We start from the raw sequence: 21,226 nt of genomic DNA, 5'->3' as shown, positions 1-21,226 counted from the left end.
AGTGGGCTGGGATTCGATGAGTGTGGCCACAACCTGACAGGGCGGCCCGACACAGCCTGCTGCCCAGCCAGCCGATAGACCAGACCAGGACCAGACATCGAGCCGGTCAGGCACCAGACCGGACCAGCACCAGACATCGAGCCGGTCAGGCACCAGACCAGACCAGCACCAGACATCGAGCCGGTCAGGCACCAGATCAGGCCAGCACCAGACATCGAGCCGGTCAGGCACCAGACCAGACCAGCACCAGACATCGAGCCGGTCAGGCACCAGACCAGACCAGCACCAGACATCGAGCCGGTCAGGCGCCAGATCAGGCCAGCACCAGACATCGAGCCGGTCAGGCACCAGACCAGACCAGCACCAGACATCGGGCCGGTCAGGCACCAGACCAGACCAGCACCAGACATCGAGCCGGTCAAGCACCAGACCAGACCAGCACCAGACATCGAGCCGGTCAGGCTCCAGACCAGACCAGCACCAGACATCGAGCCGGTCAGGCACCAGACCGGACCAGCACCAGACATCGAGCCGGTCAGGCACCAGGTCAGACCAGCACCAGACATCGAGCCGGTCAAGCACCGGACAAGACCAGACAAGGGTCCGATCAGACATCGGACCGGATCAGACACCATCAGACACCAGGTACGGAGCCGGTCAGGCGCCGGACCAGACGAGACGCAGGTCCCGTTAGACATCGGACCAGACCAAGTACGGAGACCCCCAGACATCAGATCAGACCAGCACCAAGCATAGAGCCAGTCGTGTGACGTTTCCAGCGGGCGGATGCCGAGTACATGTTCGCCCTATCGCTCCCAGCCGGTCGGACGGGAAACGCGCGTAATCGACGCTGCTACTCGCCGGCATGACTTCACAAAGTCGGGCGTAACGAATGCGAACCCAATGATGTAGAAGGCTGTACGTATGCCAGTTATGTCGACACACGCATTTTTGCGCTATACAACGTTTTAATAGACTAAAAACGACGTCATACAATACGAGTCCAAGTCTTGATACTGAGTTAGCGACTTTCAGGTTACTACGAGGCGTTGATCTAACGAAGTTATAGGGCAAACATTGGGAACGTCACATATAACTCGTCATGCCGAAAGCCAGGAACTGAAAACCTCTCTGGCTCCAATCAAGTATCCTCCAAAAGATATATAGGAGGTTTTCATTTCATATGAATATCGCTAGCTATGACCTCTAACTAATTGCCTAACAACAAAGCTTAAAAGGCATATCATGTGTTACGAGTTTCTGTCCAGCAGTCATTACATGGCAGCCAAAGGTAGCAAAACATCGAGAAAGGAACGGAATGGCAGGTGTGTCTTGCTCGTGTTGCACTATACGTGAGTGTAATGAGCATTCCTTCCTGAAAGGTTGCCTTTGACAAAAAAGCGAACTTGCAGATATTACACACAAAAAAGCGCCACATTCGGTTAAAGCATTGGCATGCCAGGAATACGTCCACACTAGACGCAGCCCGCGTACGTCCGCCCCGGAACGGAACGTGGGAGCACGGCAGGCTCTTTTACCACGCGGTTTGCAGTTAATTGCGAGTAGCTTGTTCGGTAGTCCTTTTAGGGTTTGTCTGCTGCTAGCGGCGGGTGTCAGCTGGTTAGCCGACACATCATCCGGGCATTGGCAGGCCGCAGCAGCGCCTCGTATGGCGTTACTCACGTATGAGTGCCGACTGTGCTCCAGTGAGTTTGGCACACACATGGGTATTCAAACTGAACGAGTGACGGGCTGCGTTGGGCAACTATTCGTGATTCGTAAGGCTATGGGATCGATGGTGGTGGGTATGACCGTCACTGCGGCTAGAGGGTGGGTTGGGACGGGTCGCTGCCGGGTATTTACCGTCGGGTGACGGAAGCCGGTTCTTCTCCTGAGTCTCGGTCTTCTTCAGCTGGTCAGCGTCGAAGCCCTCGACGCCCTGCAGCAGGGCGTTATGCGTCTTCTCCTGCTGCACGTCTGCCGGGCACAGATCACGGTCACGGTGGGGAGGGGGCGCCGAGCTCGGAGGTCGGGCAGCCCGCCACACAGAACGGACCACGGTACTCGGACTGAGCTGGACCTGGACACTATCTACGGCAGTCGACTGGCTGCAGCTGGGTTCTGGAGAGAGTGAGGGAGGGGCAGGGCAGCAGCGGGCTAGCAGCGCTGCACCCGCGACTTGGGCTGTAATGGACCGTGCAGTAGAACACATCCTTCATCCGACCTCGCAGAGGTCAAATTCACGACACTGCGCAAGTGCATCGAAAATCGTGCCAAGAGGAAAGGCGGACAACGCGCGGGCGTGGTGTCAACTGGAAATAGGTGTGCTGGAGTTCACTGACAAAAGCGTTCGTCGGATCGCCGGAAAGGCCCCACCATCAGGTGACTAACAGACGGAGGCATGCCGGCCACACTCGGCGAGCGGACGCGCGCGCCGCCAGCTGGTCCCGGGCGGACGCCTCCGACGCCTCCCGGGCGGCCGTCACGAAACAGGACACCCCACGAGGCCACGCGAGGCGCCCTGGCGTGAGAACACAGATATCAGCTCGCTGGGACGACCACTGCAGCCGGGGCCAACAAGGCGGTGCTGGCCGCAGCCCTCCGGCCTGACCGATTGCTGGCTTCGCCGACACTGTCACCGCCAGGCGGACAGGCCCCATTGCTGGATCTAGCCAGCTACGGCGGGCCTGCGTTTAGCCACAGTCAGGCCGGACGTGGGCCGGCATCACCGGGAGTCGGCGGAGCCGCTGGCCGTCTTACCCTCCTTCGTGGGCAGCACTCCTTTCTCCACCGTCTCCGTGTGCTTCAGCTTATCTGGAGTGAATTCCTCCAGCTCCGACTTGACGTTTGGAGCGACCTTGGGCAAATCCTTCAGAGTTGGACTGGTCGAAGCCGCCATAGTGCAACGTAACAAATCTGTAACGAGAATACACGCGCTTAGCTCAAAGGCGTGGTTACATTGAATGATTTTTTAGTGGGCTGAAAAACATTATTATGGAAGTATGGGACTCAAACAAGACGTCTGACTTACTGAATCCACCCCTAGTAACATTTCCTGATATTTTTTACACGCAGTGTTGTGTTAATATTCAAAAAGACCCCTCAGTGCCGGTGGGCGAGACGAGCGAGACACGCGAGGAGGAAAACATGCCGCACGTCCAAAGCGTACATTACGTTCAGTTCTGACGCAATGCATGACAGGCGGACGAGGGACTTGAGTCATGCCTATGGTATTGTCATACGCTGGCGGGTGTCGGATCCCATGGTCAGATCGACACACCTCGCCATGCACATCCGGCCAGACCTGACACATATCGGTCCTCGAAATCTGCAGCGCAAGGATAAGCGTGACTTTGATGAGATCCCACATCAGTGAACAATGCACCTGGGCTGTGATCACCCAGCAGGAGTGTTGACCAAAACGCCAGCGAGGCAAGACGCCGTTGTTGGGCTATCGCTACGAGGAAGCGTCCGCAGTGGCACGCGGACCGCTGTGGACTTAAAACGCAGCCAGCAGACAACCACAGCCGCAGACAACCACAGCCAGCAGACAACCACAGCCGCAGACAACCATAGCCGTTGGCCGACCGGAGCCACATGGCATACGAAACGCGCATGCGATCGTCATTGCATTTCCACGACGGCTTTGACATGAGTCAGAGCTCCGCAATCACTCGGGCTCGCGCCGGCCGTGTACTGTGCCGCGGCTATAGCGGCTCCTCGCAGGTCGGGCGCTGTGCCGCGGCTATAGTGGCGCCTCGTCGATCGGGCGCTGTGCCGCGGCTGGAGCGGCGCCTCGCCGATCGGACGCCCCGAGCACCGCCGCCGGTACCGGCACCCCGCCGACCGTGCGCCCCGGGCACCGCCGCCGGTACCGGCACCCCGCCGACCGTGCGCCCCGGGCACCGCTGCCGGTACCGGCGCCTCGCCGGCCCGGTCTGGCGCGGCTGGGACGCGCTCCACTGGCGCCGGCCGGCAGCTGGCCGGGGTCGAGGACCGGTCCGGTCCGGTCCGGTCCAGCCCGCACCGGCCGGCGTAGGCCACGCCCGGCCGCACGCGCGTGACCGTCGTCCAGCAGCCACGTGACGCTCCGTCCAAAGCGCACGGACACGGCGTGGTCAGGGCCGGCCGCCAGACGCCGACGTGGCCGGAGCTCCGTGTCATGCTCGTCCAGATCGCTGCCGTACAACAGTCTCAGCCGACTGAGCGGAGCTTTGTGTGCTGAACCCGAGCAGACGGCGCCCCTGCCTCCCGCGCCGCCTCCAACTGCCGGGCGGCTGGCGGATTTATCAGCTGCCTGGCGGCGGCTTGTTGCGCCGGGCCCTCGCTTCCTCAGCGGGCCAGTGTGGCCAGAGCCGGCCGAGGTCGTCAGTCCCGTCGACCGGGCGCCGCACCCAGCCAGGGTCAGGGACGGGGCACCGGCCCGGACCGGGTCGGTCCGGGCCGGGTCAGGGCCGGCGTCGGGTTGCATCCCGTCTCGAGATTCGGCGGCATTGCACCAGCCCACACAACACTGGTGGCAACGGCGCAAATCCGCTCAAACACATGCGTCCACATGCCGACAGCCGACACCGGTCGAGCCGGGGCTGGGTTGGTCGGCAGCGGCGGCGGGTGACCGACTGTATGCCGGGCACCTGGCCGTCCCGCGGGCACCTAGGCGCCTCCCGGGCACCTGGCCGCCTCCCGGGCACCTAGGCGCCTCCCGGGCACCTGGCCGCCTCCCGGGCACCTGACCGCCTCCCGGGCACCTAGGCGCCTCCCGGGCACCTGACCGCCCCCCGGGCACCTGGCCGCCTCTCGGACGCCATGCCGCAAGCCGATGTCATAGGGCGCGGCGATGGGTAGCTCCCCACTGGCATGGCCTCGGACTACCCAGGTGTAAACGCATCACTTAGCTCACGGGACAGTGGTCAGAACTGAATTTTGTCATGCACAAATCACCCATAACAACCCACGAAGTCCACAAAGTCAATCAGATTATTCGGGTTGCAGACATTTCTGCGCTTCTGCACAGACACTGGTCTACAATGACGGCCGGCTGACTCAACAATACCCGCAACAATGGCTCTGTGCCGAGTCGGCACTACCGCCTGCTAAGATGCTGGCGTTGCACGCCGCTGTGAGCTCGCTGCGCAGCCTGCGCCGAACACGGCGCACCGACCCTTCGGCTGTCCGCCCGGGCAGCACCGGCGCTGGGAGGCCGCGCGGCCCTCGTCTGGATTGGGCGGTCAAGACGCTGGGGAGCGTGAGCTGCACCCGGGCAGTTCCGGCCCGGCGGCGCGGTCGGAGCGGCCGGCCGGCACGCTGGCGCGCGGGAGCGGCGCCGGGCCGGCGGCGCTCGCCAGTGCTCGGCGTAGTCTCTAGCCAGTGGTGCTCTCCCAGGTCAGCTCAGCACCGCCGCCACACGGAAAATGGGCCTAATTAACATGCTCCCCGCTGAGACAATCGCCACGCGATTAAAATTTGGCATGTCTTACCGAGAGATCACATTTTTGGAAGGACGTGTGGACCAACGGCGATATTTAAGGGTCAGCAAAGCGTACCGCAGCTGATCAAGGGTCAGCAAAGCGTACCACAGACGATCAAAGGTCAGCAAAGCGTACCGCAGCCGATCAAGGGTCAGCAAAGCGTACCGCAGCTGATCAAAGGTCAGCAAAGCGTACCGCAGCTGATCGCTCCGTACCATCGCAGCAGCCTCGTAGAGGTCGTTAAATGCACTGCGCCGTCCCGTGCACTCTGGTGACGTCAGAGAACGGCTATGTCCGCCCGCGGCCGCCTCCCTCCCCGAGTCGATGACAGCGACCATGTCGTGCCTATCGAGTCCGGGGCCTCATGACAGACAAGCTGCAGACCGCCAAACCGACGCCGACCGGCGGGCCACTCGCCGGTGTCACCGGCCAAAGCCAACTGCTCGACACGTGACGACAGTCGGGGTCCACTGAGGGACTGTCTCTACAGCAGCGCGGGGGCACACCTACCACAACTGCCACTGCCAGCGTGTTTGCTACTGTAACTGGATGGGTCGCAGCTTCATCTGGTTACAACCAACGTTAGTTAGTCTAGTTACTCAATCTAGTTACTTTTAGCCAACGTTGGACGAGCGAGCGAGACTACCGGCCTACGACTTTTCTGGATTTGCTGTTAAAGGACTGAACCTGTTCCAGAGGAATTCCTGCAATAATATCACCTATCTTACTTTACTGTATGATGGTACGACCATATGCAATGCAACTAAGCCAGTGCATCGGGTGTCAAGCTTGGCGAGGTGCCCTAAATGAAGACATTGGCACAGGAGTATGTTTTACTCAGTATGATCTCGTTTGACACATCCTCGGTCAGATGAGCCACCGCGCGCTTTGCCAAGTTTTACTCCGCGTCGCTTGTTTGGAGGCTGTGCGCGCTCATGTCCTGAGAGGACGGATTGAGACTGAGATGCGAGGCTTAGGCCGTGTTATCCGTTCCGACCAGTCACAAGTCAGGTCTGCTGATGTGTTCCTATCGATGTAGGACTGAGTGTGCCAATGACTGCCCGACGCTGCCTTTCCTACTCGCATGGCGCAACAGGTTCATGCAAGGAGACCAAACGTACCAACTTTTCCACGTTTACCTAATCCGACTGATTAAAAGCCGTTTGTACATGCCTGTGTTCAGTGGCACTGTAGTCATGTAGTTCTACGCGAGATATCCACCTTTCCGCATGGATCTAGGGCGTCTCAGTTCGAGATATAAAAGGGGTCCGTAAGGCCCTACCCCGAAAACCCAACCCTCCAACGAAGGTAGAACAACAGCTGTCAGGCGCGAGTTCTTCAATAGAAACATAATCTACGATACACACATTCACCTGGTGCGTCACGTCCCTCATCGCGTTAGATTGCGAGGCCACCTCATTTAGAACGGTATGACGTTGTTTTATGGTTGTGGTTCTCACAACCAGCATGACATTGCTGATGCTGGTTAAAGCTTGGTTAAAATAAAAACATTATGTTTTAAGTCAGCTTGCGGGCTAATGACGCCGGACGAGAGTCTTGGTGAAAGTGCTGCTCCCTCGTTTGAAGAAAGATCACCGCTCAGTTGTCCATAACTTACTCACACGACGGTAGGTGCATGGAACTACTCACGAAGAGCCGTCCGCAGAGCCAAGCGAGCCCCGTTTGCGAATGATGTATTTGCGCATATCAATACGCAGAGGCCTCCTCCACATGGCTGATTGACCGCCCCAGGACGGGGCCGTGACTTGGGCGTCATGGTGTCATGGAGTCAGGGTGGCCGGCCCAGGACGGAGCCGTGACTTGGGCGTCATGGTGTCATGGAGTCAGGGTGGCCGGCCCAGGACGGGGCCGTGACTTGGGTGTCAGGGTGTCATGGCGTCATGCTGTAAGGGCGGCCGACCCAGGACGGGACAGCGATTTCTGCGTCATGGCGTCACGGCGTCAGTACGGCCAGCAGCCGGCTGATGAGCGGCTCCGATTCTGGCGCCGGCCGCGGCGGCAGCCTGGGAACCTCCGCGGGCCGCTGACCATTACGTTCGACCTGCCCATAATTCGGCGTCGCCCGGCTGGGAACGTCACTGCTCACCGGGGTACGCGTCGCCCGGCTGGGAACACCACTGCTCGCCGGGGTGCGCGTCGCCCGGCTGCGAACGCCACTGCTCACCGGGGTGCGCGTCGCCCGGCTGGGAACACCACTGCTCGCCGGGGTGCGCGTCGCCCGGCTGCGAACGCCACTGCTCACCGGGGTGCGCGTCGCCCGGCTGGGAACACCACTGCTCGCCGGGGTGCGCGTCGCCCGGCTGCGAGCGCCACTGCTCACCGGGGTGCGCGTCGCCCGGCTGGGAACACCACTGCTCGCCGGGGTGCGCGTCGCCCGGCTGGGAACGTCACTGCTCACCGGGGTGCGTGAAGCACGCAGTGGACACGATAACACGACACGTGCTATCCAGACACCGCTGACACAAATACGGACACTGCGGACAGAGAGACGCTGCGGAATCCGACCCTGTGGACACAACTCGTTTCACAAAGACCACAGACGCCGACGCTGCGGACAATGAGCCCGTCAATTTCAATTGGAGAGAAGAGCGATGGTGGACGATGCTCTCGACTGTTAGCTCCATGGCATGGACGACATTCGCCCAGTTGCAGCAGTCACACGTCTGACCTTCCCTGCAGGTATCCGCCAGCAACCTCCAGTCCCACATCCTCATCTGACCGTCTTCCTGGTGCGCTCTCGCCGCCGCAGTCCGGCGAGACCCGCGCGAGGGACGGCTTGCTTCCACGCCCACCCCGCCGCCGCCGCACCAACACGTCACCCGATAACGGTGACACGCGCTCAGGGTCGACGCGTCAGCGCTACAGGCCGTGTTTGTGCCGCGCGTCGCGGCGCCGGGATGTGGCCGTCACACATTCAGCTGCAGCACCACGCACGCCGCAGCGGCCCGCCGTAAACAACCGCCGGCCGGACAGCGGCGGCCACTTAAGCAGGGCGTCACGGAGGGGCGACGGCAGCCCCATGTAAAATCCAGCCCCGACCTGATTCCTGCTGTGTACGACAACCAGTGAGGATGTGCTCCCCGCCTCTGCGCCGGAAAGGCCCATTCGGAACTCCGCGATGATTCTATGTCAATGATTTCTGACCAATTACAGATCGGCTTTGTGTTTTGAAAACTGCTTTCGTTGTGTGCACCTTACACATGGGCTTTCATGTTTGGTCCAGTCGAAGTGTCTCCTTACTCAAGCTTTAAATGAGTATCCTAGTCACGTTTCATGCAACCTAGAGTAAGTATAAAATGCATTGTATTTACCCCCATTGTTGAGATACATCAAGTTCTTTTCGTGAACATAGGTGACTGCTCGAATCATGAAAAAGACCAGGAACAAGGCAAATTATCAAGACTCTGCGGTCTTTGCAAACAGCAAATATGCAGATGTGTGACGAGCTTGAGCCCACCCCTTGTACGTCAGTCCCCAGAGGGAGAGGTGGGCCGGTCCGGCCGCCACCGGCCGGGCCGTGGCGCCCTCTGGCGGTACGCGCCTCCGCTGAGTCAGCGCGGCCGCCGCGGGCGCCCGGCCGGCGAGGCATGTAGACACAGCAGTCACAGGCGAGGCATGTGGACACAGCAGTCACCGGTGAGGCATGTGGACACAGCAGTTGGTATCCCATTAGGTCAGCGCTGGGGTCCGGCCTTCAGGCCGCTCCGTACAGGCTCCGGCCAATCCACGCGGCAGGCGTTTAACCTTTAGCCATCTGACCGGCTCAAATTCGTGAGGGCTAAAGAACACAAGACTCAGCGCAATGAAACTGTGCTCAAAGATGAGCACGATCGTAAATCCGTCCGTCCAGATCACGAGAAAAAATAACGCTCGTCAGGGATGGCCACTTGATAGCCGAAACCCGCCATCTAGATAAACTAGGTTACGTGAGTCCGGAATACGCGATGACCAGTGAACGCTTATTCGGCGCACTTCGGACTTCGGAGGGGTGTCTCGCCAAACAAAAGCAGTAGCAGGGCTGGGAGCGTGCATCCAGAGTAAGCGTTTTTCCGGCTGACCGGCAACGTGATAGGGAAACGACACCCGAAGCGGGCGCCCGTGGACGGCAGTGGGGTCAGGAGACCGACACCAGGAATGGACGCCTGTCCGACTTGACGGGAGGCACCTGGCGTGGCTTGCGGCGTCATCTGGGGCTATTTGTTCGTCAGAGTGATGCCCAATATACCGCATTCATCCGGAACGCCAGAGCACGCCGACCGCCGCCGCCGCAGCCGCGGTGCTGACCAAGACCTGACGCCGACCGCACCGGCAGCCGCGGGTGCTGACCAAAGACCTGACGCCGACCGCCACGGCAGCCCCGGTGCTGACCAAAAACCTGACGCCGCACCGCCACCGGCAGCCCCGGTGCTGACCAAGGACCTGACGCCGACCGCCACGCAGCCCCGGTGCTGACCAAGACCTAACGGACGCCGACCGCCACCGCAGCCGCGGTGCTGACCAAAGACCTGACGCTGACCGCCGCGCAGCCCCGGTGCTGACCAAGGACCTGACGCCGACCGCCACCGCAGCCGCGGTGCTGACCAAAGACACTGCGCCAACCGCCACCGCAGGCCGCGGTGCTGGACCAAATGACCTGGCGCCGACCGCCACCGCAGCCGCCGGGTGCTGTACCAAGGACCTGACGCCGACCGCCACGGCAGACCCGTTACTGACCAAAGACCTGACGCCGACCGCCACCGCAGCCGCGGTGCTGACCAAGACCTGCGCCGACCATCGCCGTAGCCCCGGTGCTGACCAAAGACCTGACGCCGACCGTCGCCGCAGCCGCGGTGCTGACCAAAGGACCTGACGCTGACCGCCGCCGTAGCTCCGGTGCTGACCAAAGACCTACGGTCATGGGTCTGAAGCACTCCTCCCCCTCTCCCGAGTGCTGAGTACAAACAGACGAGTACACATCGTCGTCTCGAGGCCTCGAGCGCTTCCGTCGTGCAGTCGGTGTCACGATCGCGGTCCAGACACCACAGCACTGCTCAGATGGCTCACCCATACAACCACATCACGGCTCAGATGGCTCACCTATACACCACATCACGGCTCAGATGGCTCACCTATACACCACATCACGGCTCAGATGGCTCACCTATACACCGCATCACGGCTCAGACGGCTCACCTACACAGCGACATCGGCAAGCCTGTGACAGAGCTGCCTGTGACGAGCTGCCTGTGACAGGAGCTGCCTGTGACAGAGCTGCCTGAGACGGAGCTGCCTGTGACAGAGCTGCCTGTGACAGAGCTGCCTGTGACAGAGCTGCCCGTGACTGAGCGGCGACACAAAGCGGCAAGACTTCTTGGCAATCGAAACAAAGCCAAAATGTGCCGAAAAAGAGAGAGAAGCAAGCTATAGCGGGCAGGTTGTGTCCCCTTTCTGTGTCAGACCGGGGAGATTGATGGGGATCGTTTCGAGTCGATATCTGGGGCACGGTATAAAAAGACTGTTTCCCATTCGGCGCTGGCCGGGTGGCAAGCACTGCTGACATTTACAGTGTAACTGCGCGTCCCGAGAGAATGTTGAAGGAGTTCCAGGCTAGCAGAGATGAGCCCGAAGTTGCTGAACAGCTAGATGGAAGATGTGGATATTTGCGCTGTCACACAACGGCCACTGAAGGCGAGGGCTGTGGTGCACGGGGCTTTGCCTTAGTGGCAATACCTCAGCCGCGCATTCAACCACAGAGGGGAGCGGGCGAGCGCGGAGGACCCCAGCTGTCCAGTTAGAACTGAGAGTCCTGTGCTTGCTTTATTTCTATCACATCTCCCATTGTCAAGCGCAGATAACGGTGGTACCATCGAAAGGTTTCCAGGTCCCAGGAAGCATCACCATGGTCCTGACTGGCCAAAACTCCTCACATAGGTAGCCCGCATAGGCCTCACGTTCACCCGTGGCTGCGGCAAACATTTCACCGCAGCTCTGTTGAACGCCGCCATGCAGAACACCGTGCTATGTAATTACGGTCCTATTCGAGGTGGTGCAAAAGCAGCATGGCTTCAGTCCTGACACTATTGGGCAGGCGGAATATTAGTACACACCGAGGGCGTCTGTTCGCAATGTAATCCCAAGTGGTGCCCAATTTGCAGTGACGGATGCCGACGCGATTAAGCCCAGCCCCTGTCCGCAACAAGCCACGTCAGCGATGTGTGCGGCCCAGCCCCTGTCCGCGGGCAAGCCACGTCAGCGATGTGTGCGGCCCAGCCCGTCCGCGGCAAGCCACGCCAGCGATGTGTGCGGCCCAGCCCCTGTCCGCGGCAAGCCACGCCAGTGATGTGTGCGGCCCAGCCCCTGTCCGCGGCAAGCCACGTCAGCGATGTGTGCGGCCCAGCCCCTGTCCGCGGCAAGCCACGCCAGCGATGTGTGCGGCCCAGCCCCTGTCCGCGGCAAGCCACGTCAGCGATGTGTGCGGCCCAGCCCCTGTCCGCGGCAAGCCACGTCAGCGATGTGTGCGGCCCAGCCCTGTCCGCGGCAAGCCACGCCAGCGATGTGTGCGCCGCAGGACACCGGCGTGCCGAAGCCACCTGTTCTGCAAGGCAACGTCGAAAGCAGTGTATCCGTTTTATTTAATGAGCCACTTACTTTCCAGCATTTAAGCGTTCGGAAATTTTTTGCACGGGGTAGTTGTGGAACAACAGGCCAAACAATGGTAGGACAAAAGAACATGCAGAAGAAGCCAGACAATATCACGACCTCATGGAAAACACAGTCGGGAGGCAGAGCAATACGGTCATGCGCAATGCGCCGCGTTGCCACAGAACAACACTGGGTGATGCGCTGTCATGAGATAAGCGACATCATGCCCATACATGAATCCAACCAGAGTACGGCCGGTCGTCGTCGCAGCCTACCCTGCCTATCGGCAACCGTCTAATGCCCGTTATCAGGTGCCGCTGTCTTCATCCGGTTGCCCGGCCTAACAGTCCCCAGGGGCAGAGTCTGATCTGTGCTGATGCTGTCCAGGGACCGAGTATCATCTGTGGCTGATACTGTCCCGAGGACCGGGTATCATCTGTGCTGATACTGTCCCCGGGACCGAGTATCATCTGTGCTGATACTGTCCCGGGACCGAGTATTATCCGTGCTCATACTGTCCCGGGATTGAGTAGGTATTTGCTGAGGTAGCGGCGCGAGGGTCAAAACTGTGACGAGCGGGTCACAGCCAGGTGGTTCGAACACGCGTAGTGGCACGACTACACATGTCTGGTATTCAGTGATACCTGTAGTGTTTTAAAGTCCTGTTCTTTGCTATGTTAGTGGCGGACAGCGTTGGAAGGTGTATATTTCAGGGCCAGCCATCACTGTCTGGGGGGTTTGTCAGCCCGCTGACGGTCTGGGAGACAAGCAGACCGGGGAAGGACGTCATCCGTCCCATTGATATGTATGTGGAGAGTTGCTTGAATATAACACCGCAGTCGTCCCTCTTATCTTCCATCCTCCTTATCCTGCATACTCGCTACACCCGGCTGGTCCGGGGCAGGCTGCATGCGTCAGCCAGACAAGTGTGGCCGAGAGCACCGTGTGAAGGAGAGCCTGGACCGGGTACCCAGCGCGCATGCGCGGGCACCCGGTTTATGCTCTGCGGCCGGCCCCCAGGGCGTATGCGAGTCCGCCCCACCGTTAACCTTTTTCCCTTCATCTCATAGCCCTGAAATGGTCATTCTGGTCGAAAAGGGCTCGAATAAAAAACTAACTAAACATAATGTATATTGTGCCACCTGATAACGGAGTGTTGATCGTTCTTCGTGATCCGTCCCTCCCTGGACGCGTTCCCTTTATGTCAGTCGGCGCCGATGCCAACTCGGCGCCGGCACCGAGGTTTCACACCGGAACCAGCACCAAACCCACCGCAGCAAAGCTAGTCCCGGCCACTCGGCCGCAACCAGCCAGTTGACAGCACGGGTTGTGAGGTGCAGGGTGATTACGCTTGTATCGCACTGCACGGGGCCCGGGTTTGTCAACTGGGTGAAAACAACAGGGCAACTATTGCCACCTTTTCTCCTGACGGTCGCAGAAAGTAATGACGAGTGCGACATTGGTGAACCCGAGGTGATATGAACACGCAACCTTCCTGACCGTCCCGACCGATATCCAGTGCTGTTTGCAAGACTTCGCCGGTCACCTCTACGGCTGCAAGGTCTTTTCTAAGCTAAACCTGGTCCGCGCACATAACCAGATCCCGGTGGAGCCATCGGATGTGCCGAAGACCGCCATCACAACGCCATTCGGGCTCCTCGAGATGAATCCGATTGTCATTCGGTCTTCTAATGCCGGGTCGAAGCTTTCAACGATTCATGGATGAGGTGCTGCATGGAGTGTCAGGGACATTTGTCTACTTGGAAGACATTCTGGTCGCCAGCAAGTTCCGAGCACGAGCATCTCGAACACCTTCGAATGTCCTCGAACGATTCGACAAAGTTCGGGCTGGTCATCAATGAAAAGGAATGTGTGTTCGAGGCCGAAAAAGTTCCGTTCCTCGGCCATTAATTCACTGAGTTCGGCATCGCCCCCCTTACATACAAACATCTGCGGCGCAAGGATTTTCCACAGCCAACTACCGAGGACGACCTCCAGCGTTTCATCGGAATGGTGTGCGAATTGTCCTCGCTTTATACCTGACGCCGCCGCTCTACTGGCCCCACTCACCGTCTGCTCAGCAAGAAGGGCTTCTAAGAGCCGCCGCCCCCATCGCATGGTCTGCCGACGCTAAGCAAGCGCTTCTTCGGGTCAGCAACATTTGGCGGAGGCTACCCAGACCCGGCGCACCCAACATCGGTTGCGCACCTTGAATCTGCAGATCGACACTTCAGACACTGGCATCGGAGCGGTTCTCCAGCAGCTCGTGGCTGGCCGTTGGGGCCGCTGTCGTTCGTCTCGAAGAGTCTCGAGCCGGCGGAGACTCGGCACAGCACCTTCGGCCGAGAACCTCTCGCGTGTTACCTGGCGATCCGGCACTTCCGGACACAGCGCCTTCGGCCGAGAACTCCTTGCCGTGTACCTGGCGATCCGGCACTTCCGGCACAGCACCTTCGGCCGAGAACTCCTGCCGTGTACCTGGCGATCCCGGCACTTCCGACACAGGCACCTTCGGCCGAGAACTCCCTGCCGTGTACCTGGCGATCCGGCACTTCCGACACAGCACCTTCGGCCGAGAACTCCCTGCCGTGTACCTGGCGATCCGGCACTTCCGACACAGTCACCTTCGGCCGAGAACTCCCTTGCCGTGTACCTGGCGATCCGGCACTTCCGCACAGCACCTTCGGCCGAGAACTCCTCACTGTGTACCTGGCGATCCGGCACTTCCGGCACAGCACCTTCGGCCGAGCACTCCTTGCCGTGTACCTGGCGATCCGGCACTTCCGCACAGCACCTTCGGCCGAGAACTCCTTGCCGTGTACCTGGCGATCCGGCACTTCCGGCACAAGCGTCAACGGTCGGAACATCGCCATCTTCACGGATCACAAGCCCCTGGTGTCCGCGATAGGGTCAAAACTCTGACCGTTGCTCGCCCAGGGAGATCCGGCACCTCGACTTCATTCGGGCAATTCTCCACTGACGTCAGGCACGTAACGGGCAAGGGGGACACTGTTACTGACGCACTTTCACGGACGATCGTCCCGCTGCAGGCGCCGCAGCCTCCACTAGACGACCTAGATGCCCTGGCGGACGCTCAAGGACAGGATTGACGGCCTTCAGCCCTGCATAAGCTCATCTCACTCATTGGTCTTGCGTGATGTTCGCTGACAAGTGGCCGCAAGCTTGTGGTGGATGAGTCTACGGGCAGACTCCGTCCCTACTGCCAGAAAGTCCCCCGGCGACAAGTACTTCCGGTCTTCTGCACGGCGTGGCACACCTGGAACCTCGGGACACGCAGAGCTCGTCTCACCGGCGTGTGGCCTTCTATGCGCGCGAGACATCAAGGAGTGGACACGGGTGTGCACCTCGTGCCAACGTGCGAAGATTCATCGGCACACCGGGCACCGACAAATGGCTTTCACGCCGCCAGACGTCCGATTTGACGCCGTCCGTAATCGACGCTGCCGCCTACTGCCCCCGTCGGACGGTCAGACGTATCTACTTACGTGCACGACCGAGTCACCCGCTGGGTGGAGGCCATTCCTGTGACGGAGATCCGAGCGGTCACGATCGCCCGCACCCTCGTCGCCGGTTGGTTGGTTCGTTTTGGAGTGCCGGCACAGGTCACCACTGACCGCGGTGCCCAACAGTGAGTTCGGCCTGTGACAGTAACTGTTGGCGCTTCTTGGCTACACTAGGCATCGCACCAGCTACCACCCGCAGAGCAACGGCATGGCAGAAAGGTTCCACCGACAGCTGAAGATTGCTCTGTGGGCGGCAGATGCAGCCACTCCTTGGACCGATCTCCTGTCATTGGTTTCTGCTCGGCGGGCGTTCAGCCCTAAAAAGGACCTAGGTTGCACGTCTGCGTAGCTCGTCTACGGTGCGACGCTCCGGATCCCACGGGAGTTCTTCTGTCACTTATCCTGCCAAGTACCCGCTGGACCAGGCGTCCTACGTCAACCTCCTCCGGAGAGCCATGAGGCAGGCTCCGCCGGTGCAGCCACGCCAGTAGCCATCGATGAACGCCTTCATTCCCGAAGACCTCTCGGACTGCACCCATGTTTTCGTCCGGCGAGGCACCTCCCGCAACACCTCTAGAGCCGCCCTACCACGGCTCATTCCACGTGTGCAGGCGGTCATCGAAGAGTGACCGTGCGGCGCAAGACAAAGAGGGAGTTGTCTCCGTCGACCGCGCCCAGCCAGCTTCCTGGATCCACTACCGAGCTACGAGACGCCATCCGGACCAGCTCGCCCGTCGGCTGCGGACGCAGTTCCTGTGGATGGCCCGCGGCTGTTCTCAGACAGCTGTTCCCGTCACCAGAGCGGCAAACTCAGGCCGCTACCCCTTGCGTGCCTCCGCGGGGCGAGATGCGTTCGGATCTCCCCGGACACCAGCCGCCGCCACGCAGTGAAACCCAGTGCTCCCCGCTTGATGTGGACGGTCCTGGGCACCCAGCTCGTTGGGAGCTCGTTGGGAGCGGCGCTGGCAACTTTCACGAATTTGAGTCTTTCACCCGACGGGTTTAATTCCCCGTGACTGTATGTGGATTTCAGCTGGCAAAATTACATTGTTGGATTTTTCCTAAGATTGTGCATTTGCATCAATTCTAGTGCGTTTTATTTATAACCTTTGCTTTACCGGAGTTGGTAATTCCATCGTCATGGTTCAGTTCAATTTGGTGACTAAGATCTTGATCTAGGTCATCAGAAATTTGGAGGAAGTTGGGAAAATGTGGAAATGGTGCGACCATAACGCAAACCATGCCATTGGTTTTAAACCACTCCTATCTCTGACATCTCTGCCCCAGGCTCGAACTAGCCTCCTACCGCGGATGCATACCCCATGCATTCCGTTCCACACGACCTGTTAACCTCACACTTTCCGACGGGTCCGCGAGCGACATACGTCTTCGAATAACTTCAGATGTCAATCCTCAAATGCTAAAACAACATTAGCACTCACAGTCTACTGTCGAGAATGTTGTCAATATCGCTGCAAACCATCTTTTCGGGGCATATCCACATCTTCACCTCCCTTTGTCCTATGCAGTTAGCCTCCAGCTATGGCTCAACAAAACGTTGCGCTGCCCTGTGGTAGACTGCGCCCACCTTCCAGCAGCCACGACGGGGCTGCCTTCACGTGGTCCATTACGTGCTGCTGAGGAATGTGACCAGTTGTGGAACGTGGCAGGTCGAAAGCTGTGGAATCTCTGGCACGCCATCGCCCCTAAGGCCAGGCATAGAGGCATCAGCGACAAAGACAAAGACAGGGACAGCGAACGGCAGCGGGGAAAAGTTCAGGGTTTTTCACATACATTTAAGCTTGGAAGCAGCCTGTAGCTTGGCATATACGATAAGGTGAAGACACTGGCTAGGTTTTAGCCATTCGTCATTTATCATTCAAATGTTAACCGGTACAAACGACGCTCTTTGGAAAAAGCGGGGACGGTGACTTATGCCAATAGACCGTAAGAGGCGAGTATATCGGCGACACAAAGTTTATTCGCGCTTTGCGAGTGGAGATCAACTACTAGAGCAGTTAACACAATTGCACGCTTTGTAACGCGGTCACGCTTTTTTAACAACATTTCCGGACTTATTGAGTACGATATGACCCTTCCCAACAAAACGAGACACTGAAATAAACTGAGAACCGAGAATTGCTAACTGAAACCGTATTAGGATCTGAGTTAGTACAGGACGGTATATCAAATTGCTCAAAAGCAGCGATGCTGTGGCAGAGTCTAGCAAGCAAAGGATGCATGATAACAGACAGTTTTAATGAAAAAGCAACAGATGTGTTTGAACATGGATTCATGGAGCAAGCGTGCGAATTAAAGATGGTCTCTCTTCAAATCTTTGCGTAAATGGCTTGAGATGGACACGGCTTTTTAGTGTAATTGGGGGGGGGGGGGGGGCGCAGGTTTGTCTAATTACCCTTGCTCAATCCATTTACACCTAAATGACTTAACTGCCGTGTCCAATTTACAATTGTGATCTGACAGGCCGCTAGTGACTCCGTACGGACTGTTCGAATTTCACCCTTAACCGCCGGTGATGGTCGCTGGCGTCAACCACCCGACAGCTACCCTCTCGACAGTGGCGGCCACCCGACAGCTTCCCTCTCGACAGATTCGACCAACCGACAGCTTTCCCTCTCGACAGTGGCGGCCATCCGACAGCTGCCCTCTCGACGGAGTCGACCACCCGACAGCTACCCTCTCGACGGAGTCGACCACCCGACAGCTGCCCCCTCGACAGTGGTGGCCACCCGACAGCTTCCCTCTCGACAGATTCGACCACCCGACAGGCTTTCCTCTCGACAGTGGCGACCACCCGACAGCTACCCCCTCGACAGATTCGACCACCCGACAGCTACCCTCTCGACGGAGTCGACCACCCGACAGCTGCCCCCTCGACAGTGGTGGCCACCCGACAGCTTCCCTCTCGACAGTGATGACCACCCGACAGCTACCCCTCTACAGATTCGACCACCCGACAGCTACCCTCTCGACGGAGTCGACCACCTGACAGCTGGCCCTCGTCGACAGTGGTGGCCACCCGACAGCTGCCCTCTCGACAGTGACTGCCACTTGCGTCCTCATACGACGGCTCCACTGGCCAGCCGACATGACCCGCCTCCGAAGCTGCTTGATCAGCGGTCCCAGGGGAGGGGTAACGCGTCTCTGACGCAGCCTTAGCGCTCGCGCGGACCGGCGAGTGGCGTGACGCTTCGGAAGGCGATAAACGGTGAGGACGCGCGGCCGGTGTCGGACCGGAGCTCAGTGTGACGCTCGGAGGACGGCTGACGGTGAGGAAGCGCGGAACCTCGGAGGAAGGATCTGGCTGAAGGTGAGGACTCGGAGGACGGCTGACCGGTGAGGACGCGCCGGCCGGTGTCGGACCGGACCGCTCAGTGTGACCCTCGGAGGACGGCTGACCCGTGAGGACGTGCCGGCCGGTGTCGGACCGGACCGCTCAGTGTGACGCCTCGGAGAACGGCTGACCGGTGAGGACGTGCCGGCCGGTGTCGGACCGGACCGCTCAGTGTGACGCCTTGGAGACGGCTGACCGGTGAGGACGCGCCGGCCGGTGTCGGACCGGACCGCTCAGTGTGACGCCTCGGAGGACGGCTGACCCGTGAGGACGTGCCGGCCGTGTCGGACCGGACCGCTCAGTGTGACGCCTCGGAGGACGGCTTGACCGGTGAGGACGTGCCGGCCGGTGTCGGACCGGACCGCTCAGTGTGACGCCTCGGAGAACGGCTGACCGGTGAGGACGTGCCGGCCGGTGTCGGACCGGACCGCTCAGTGTGAACGCCTCGGAGGACGGCTGACCGGTGAGGACGTGCCGGCCGGTGTCGGACCGGACCGCTCAGTGTGACGCCTCGGAGAACGGCTGACCGGTGAGGACGTGCCGGCCGGTTGTCGGACCGGACCGCTCAGTGTGACGCCATCGGAGGACGGCTGACCGGTGAGGACGTGCCGGCCGGTGTCGGACCGGACCGCTCAGTGTGACGCCTCGGAGGACGGCTGACCGGTGATGACGTGCCGGCCGGTGTCGGACCGGACCGCTCAGTGTGACGCCTCGGAGAACGGCTGACCGGTGAGGACGTGCCGGCCGGTGTCGGACCGGACCCGCTCAGTGTGACGCCTCGAGGACGGCTGACCGGTGAGGACGTGCCGGCCGGTTGTCGGACCGGACCGCTCAGTGTGACGGGCCTCGGAGGATGGCGTGACCCGTGAGGGACGGTGCCGGCCGGTTTTGTCGGACCGGACCGCTCAGTGTGACCGCCTCGGAGGACGGCTCTGACCGGTGAGGACGTGCCGGCCGGTGTCGGACAGGCCCGACCGCTCGGTACCCAGGACATCGTCCGCGCCCGTCCCCGTTATCGACCGGTGAGTCAGCCGCGCGCGGCCGGCGCTGCGCCGGCCCCAGCACGCGCCTGGCTGTGCGCGCCGACGTTTCTGCAGGGCCTCACCGCCGGTTACTTTGCCTGGCGCGTCTAATTCCCTGGCCCCATCCGTCATGGTTCACCATTGCTTCAGACGTTATTTGATCATGACGGAGTTTGGTGAAAACACGTACGCGGTACCCGGTTTTTGTAAAGGGCACCCATACAAGAACCGGCAGGTCAAAAACTTCGCGGCCGTCTATTAACCATTTACTCAAGCTGTGCAACCAGAGTGCAAGGCGCATGCCACCCTTTCAGTGGCCTGCCTGGGCCCCTTTCAAACGCACTGGGGTGCTCCCAACTCTTCCTGTTATTATTTTTGAAAACCTACATTGTCCCCCCAATGATGAACCCATGGTTAATGTCCCAATCACGATGAGGTCTAGAAATAACATTTTAACTATGAATGCAGGGTATATGCCAGCCAGGCATTCACCATTCAAGGTATCAAAATACCATCTGTTCGACCGGCGAGCCGATAGTTGTTTGTTCGACCACTTGTTTCGGCCATAACAAGGTTCATCTGTCTGGTCTTACTTCGAGCGGGTCAGTTCTTCGCGCGTGTTACGGCCAGAGATTCTTCACTTCATCATAACCAAGGAAATAATTCAGACCGCAGCCCGGTCTTGACGATAGCGAGTTACTTCTTGGGCATGTGGCACTCGAAAGTCGCCCGGTACCCGCCCGGGGCCACGCCCCATGCTGGTCAGTGGCCGGTAGCGGCGTGAGGCCGGACGGGCCAACGCCAACGCGACGACGCCGCCACCCGTTGGCGGATCGCCCTCGACGCCACTCGGGGCAGCAAACATACGCCCTGGCTTTATATCCGGAGAGGACTTAACATATGCCTCGATGTTCATATAATCGCCTCACTTACCTGTCTGCGGCCCAAGGATTCCGATCACCACCTGACCCAACCGCTCCACAGAGCAAATGGCTTCGTTCTCCCGCCGGTCAGGCGGCGCCGTGGTCCACCGGTGGCAGAGGAGGCAACCGACCAATCAGCGAACGGTAGAACCGCCATGACGGCCTCTCACAAAGTGGTGGAAATGAGATGGATGAACCAGTTAGAGGCCGTTACCCGTGGGTGGTGCGTGTCGCATGTGCCGGGTAGCTGTTAGTTGCAGGCCGGGACTATTGTTTGCCACTGCTAGGGACA

The 21,226-nt window shown here is 59.7% G+C and overlaps 2 protein-coding genes across 2 annotated transcripts in view; one reads left to right on the top strand and one right to left on the bottom strand.

Moving 5' to 3' along the window:
• Positions 1 to 21,010, bottom strand: part of LOC119092102 (thymosin beta) — a 28,687-nt gene extending 7,677 nt beyond the window's left edge. The window contains exons 1-3 of the mRNA XM_037215076.1: positions 20,945 to 21,010; positions 2,761 to 2,916; positions 1,864 to 1,977 (exon numbers count right to left, since the gene is read on the bottom strand). Coding sequence (XP_037070971.1) covers positions 1,864 to 1,977; positions 2,761 to 2,899 — 253 coding nt within the window. The 5' untranslated portion in view covers positions 2,900 to 2,916; positions 20,945 to 21,010. The remainder of the gene's footprint in view (positions 1 to 1,863; positions 1,978 to 2,760; positions 2,917 to 20,944) is intronic.
• Positions 8,918 to 15,220, top strand: LOC119092555 (putative serine/threonine-protein kinase DDB_G0286627). Its single transcript, XM_037215513.1, has 4 exons — positions 8,918 to 8,951; positions 10,016 to 10,236; positions 10,722 to 10,829; positions 15,161 to 15,220. Exons 1-4 carry the CDS (start codon positions 8,918 to 8,920, stop codon positions 15,218 to 15,220), a joined length of 423 nt encoding a protein of 140 aa, XP_037071408.1.
• Positions 21,011 to 21,226: the final 216 nt, after the last annotated feature.

The sequence above is a fragment of the Pollicipes pollicipes genome, unplaced genomic scaffold, assembly GCF_011947565.3.
Source record: "Pollicipes pollicipes isolate AB1234 unplaced genomic scaffold, Ppol_2.1 Scaffold_3447;HRSCAF=4054_pilon_pilon_pilon, whole genome shotgun sequence".
NCBI classification, from domain to species: Eukaryota; Metazoa; Arthropoda; class Thecostraca; order Pollicipedomorpha; family Pollicipedidae; genus Pollicipes; species Pollicipes pollicipes.
This window is presented reverse-complemented; position numbering and strand designations above follow the sequence as displayed.

Excerpts from the sequence above, each read along its gene's own strand:
- LOC119092555 (XM_037215513.1), top strand. The coding sequence starts at position 8,918 with ATGCAGATGTGTGACGAGCTTGAGCCCACCCCTT. Across the intron at positions 8,952-10,015 it reads CGAGCTTGAGCCCACCCCTT|CCCCGGTGCTGACCAAGGAC; the intron begins GTACGTCAGTCC and ends ACCGCCGCGCAG. Across the intron at positions 10,237-10,721 it reads CGACCGCCACCGCAGCCGCG|GAGCTGCCTGTGACAGAGCT; the intron begins GTGCTGACCAAG and ends TGCCTGTGACAG.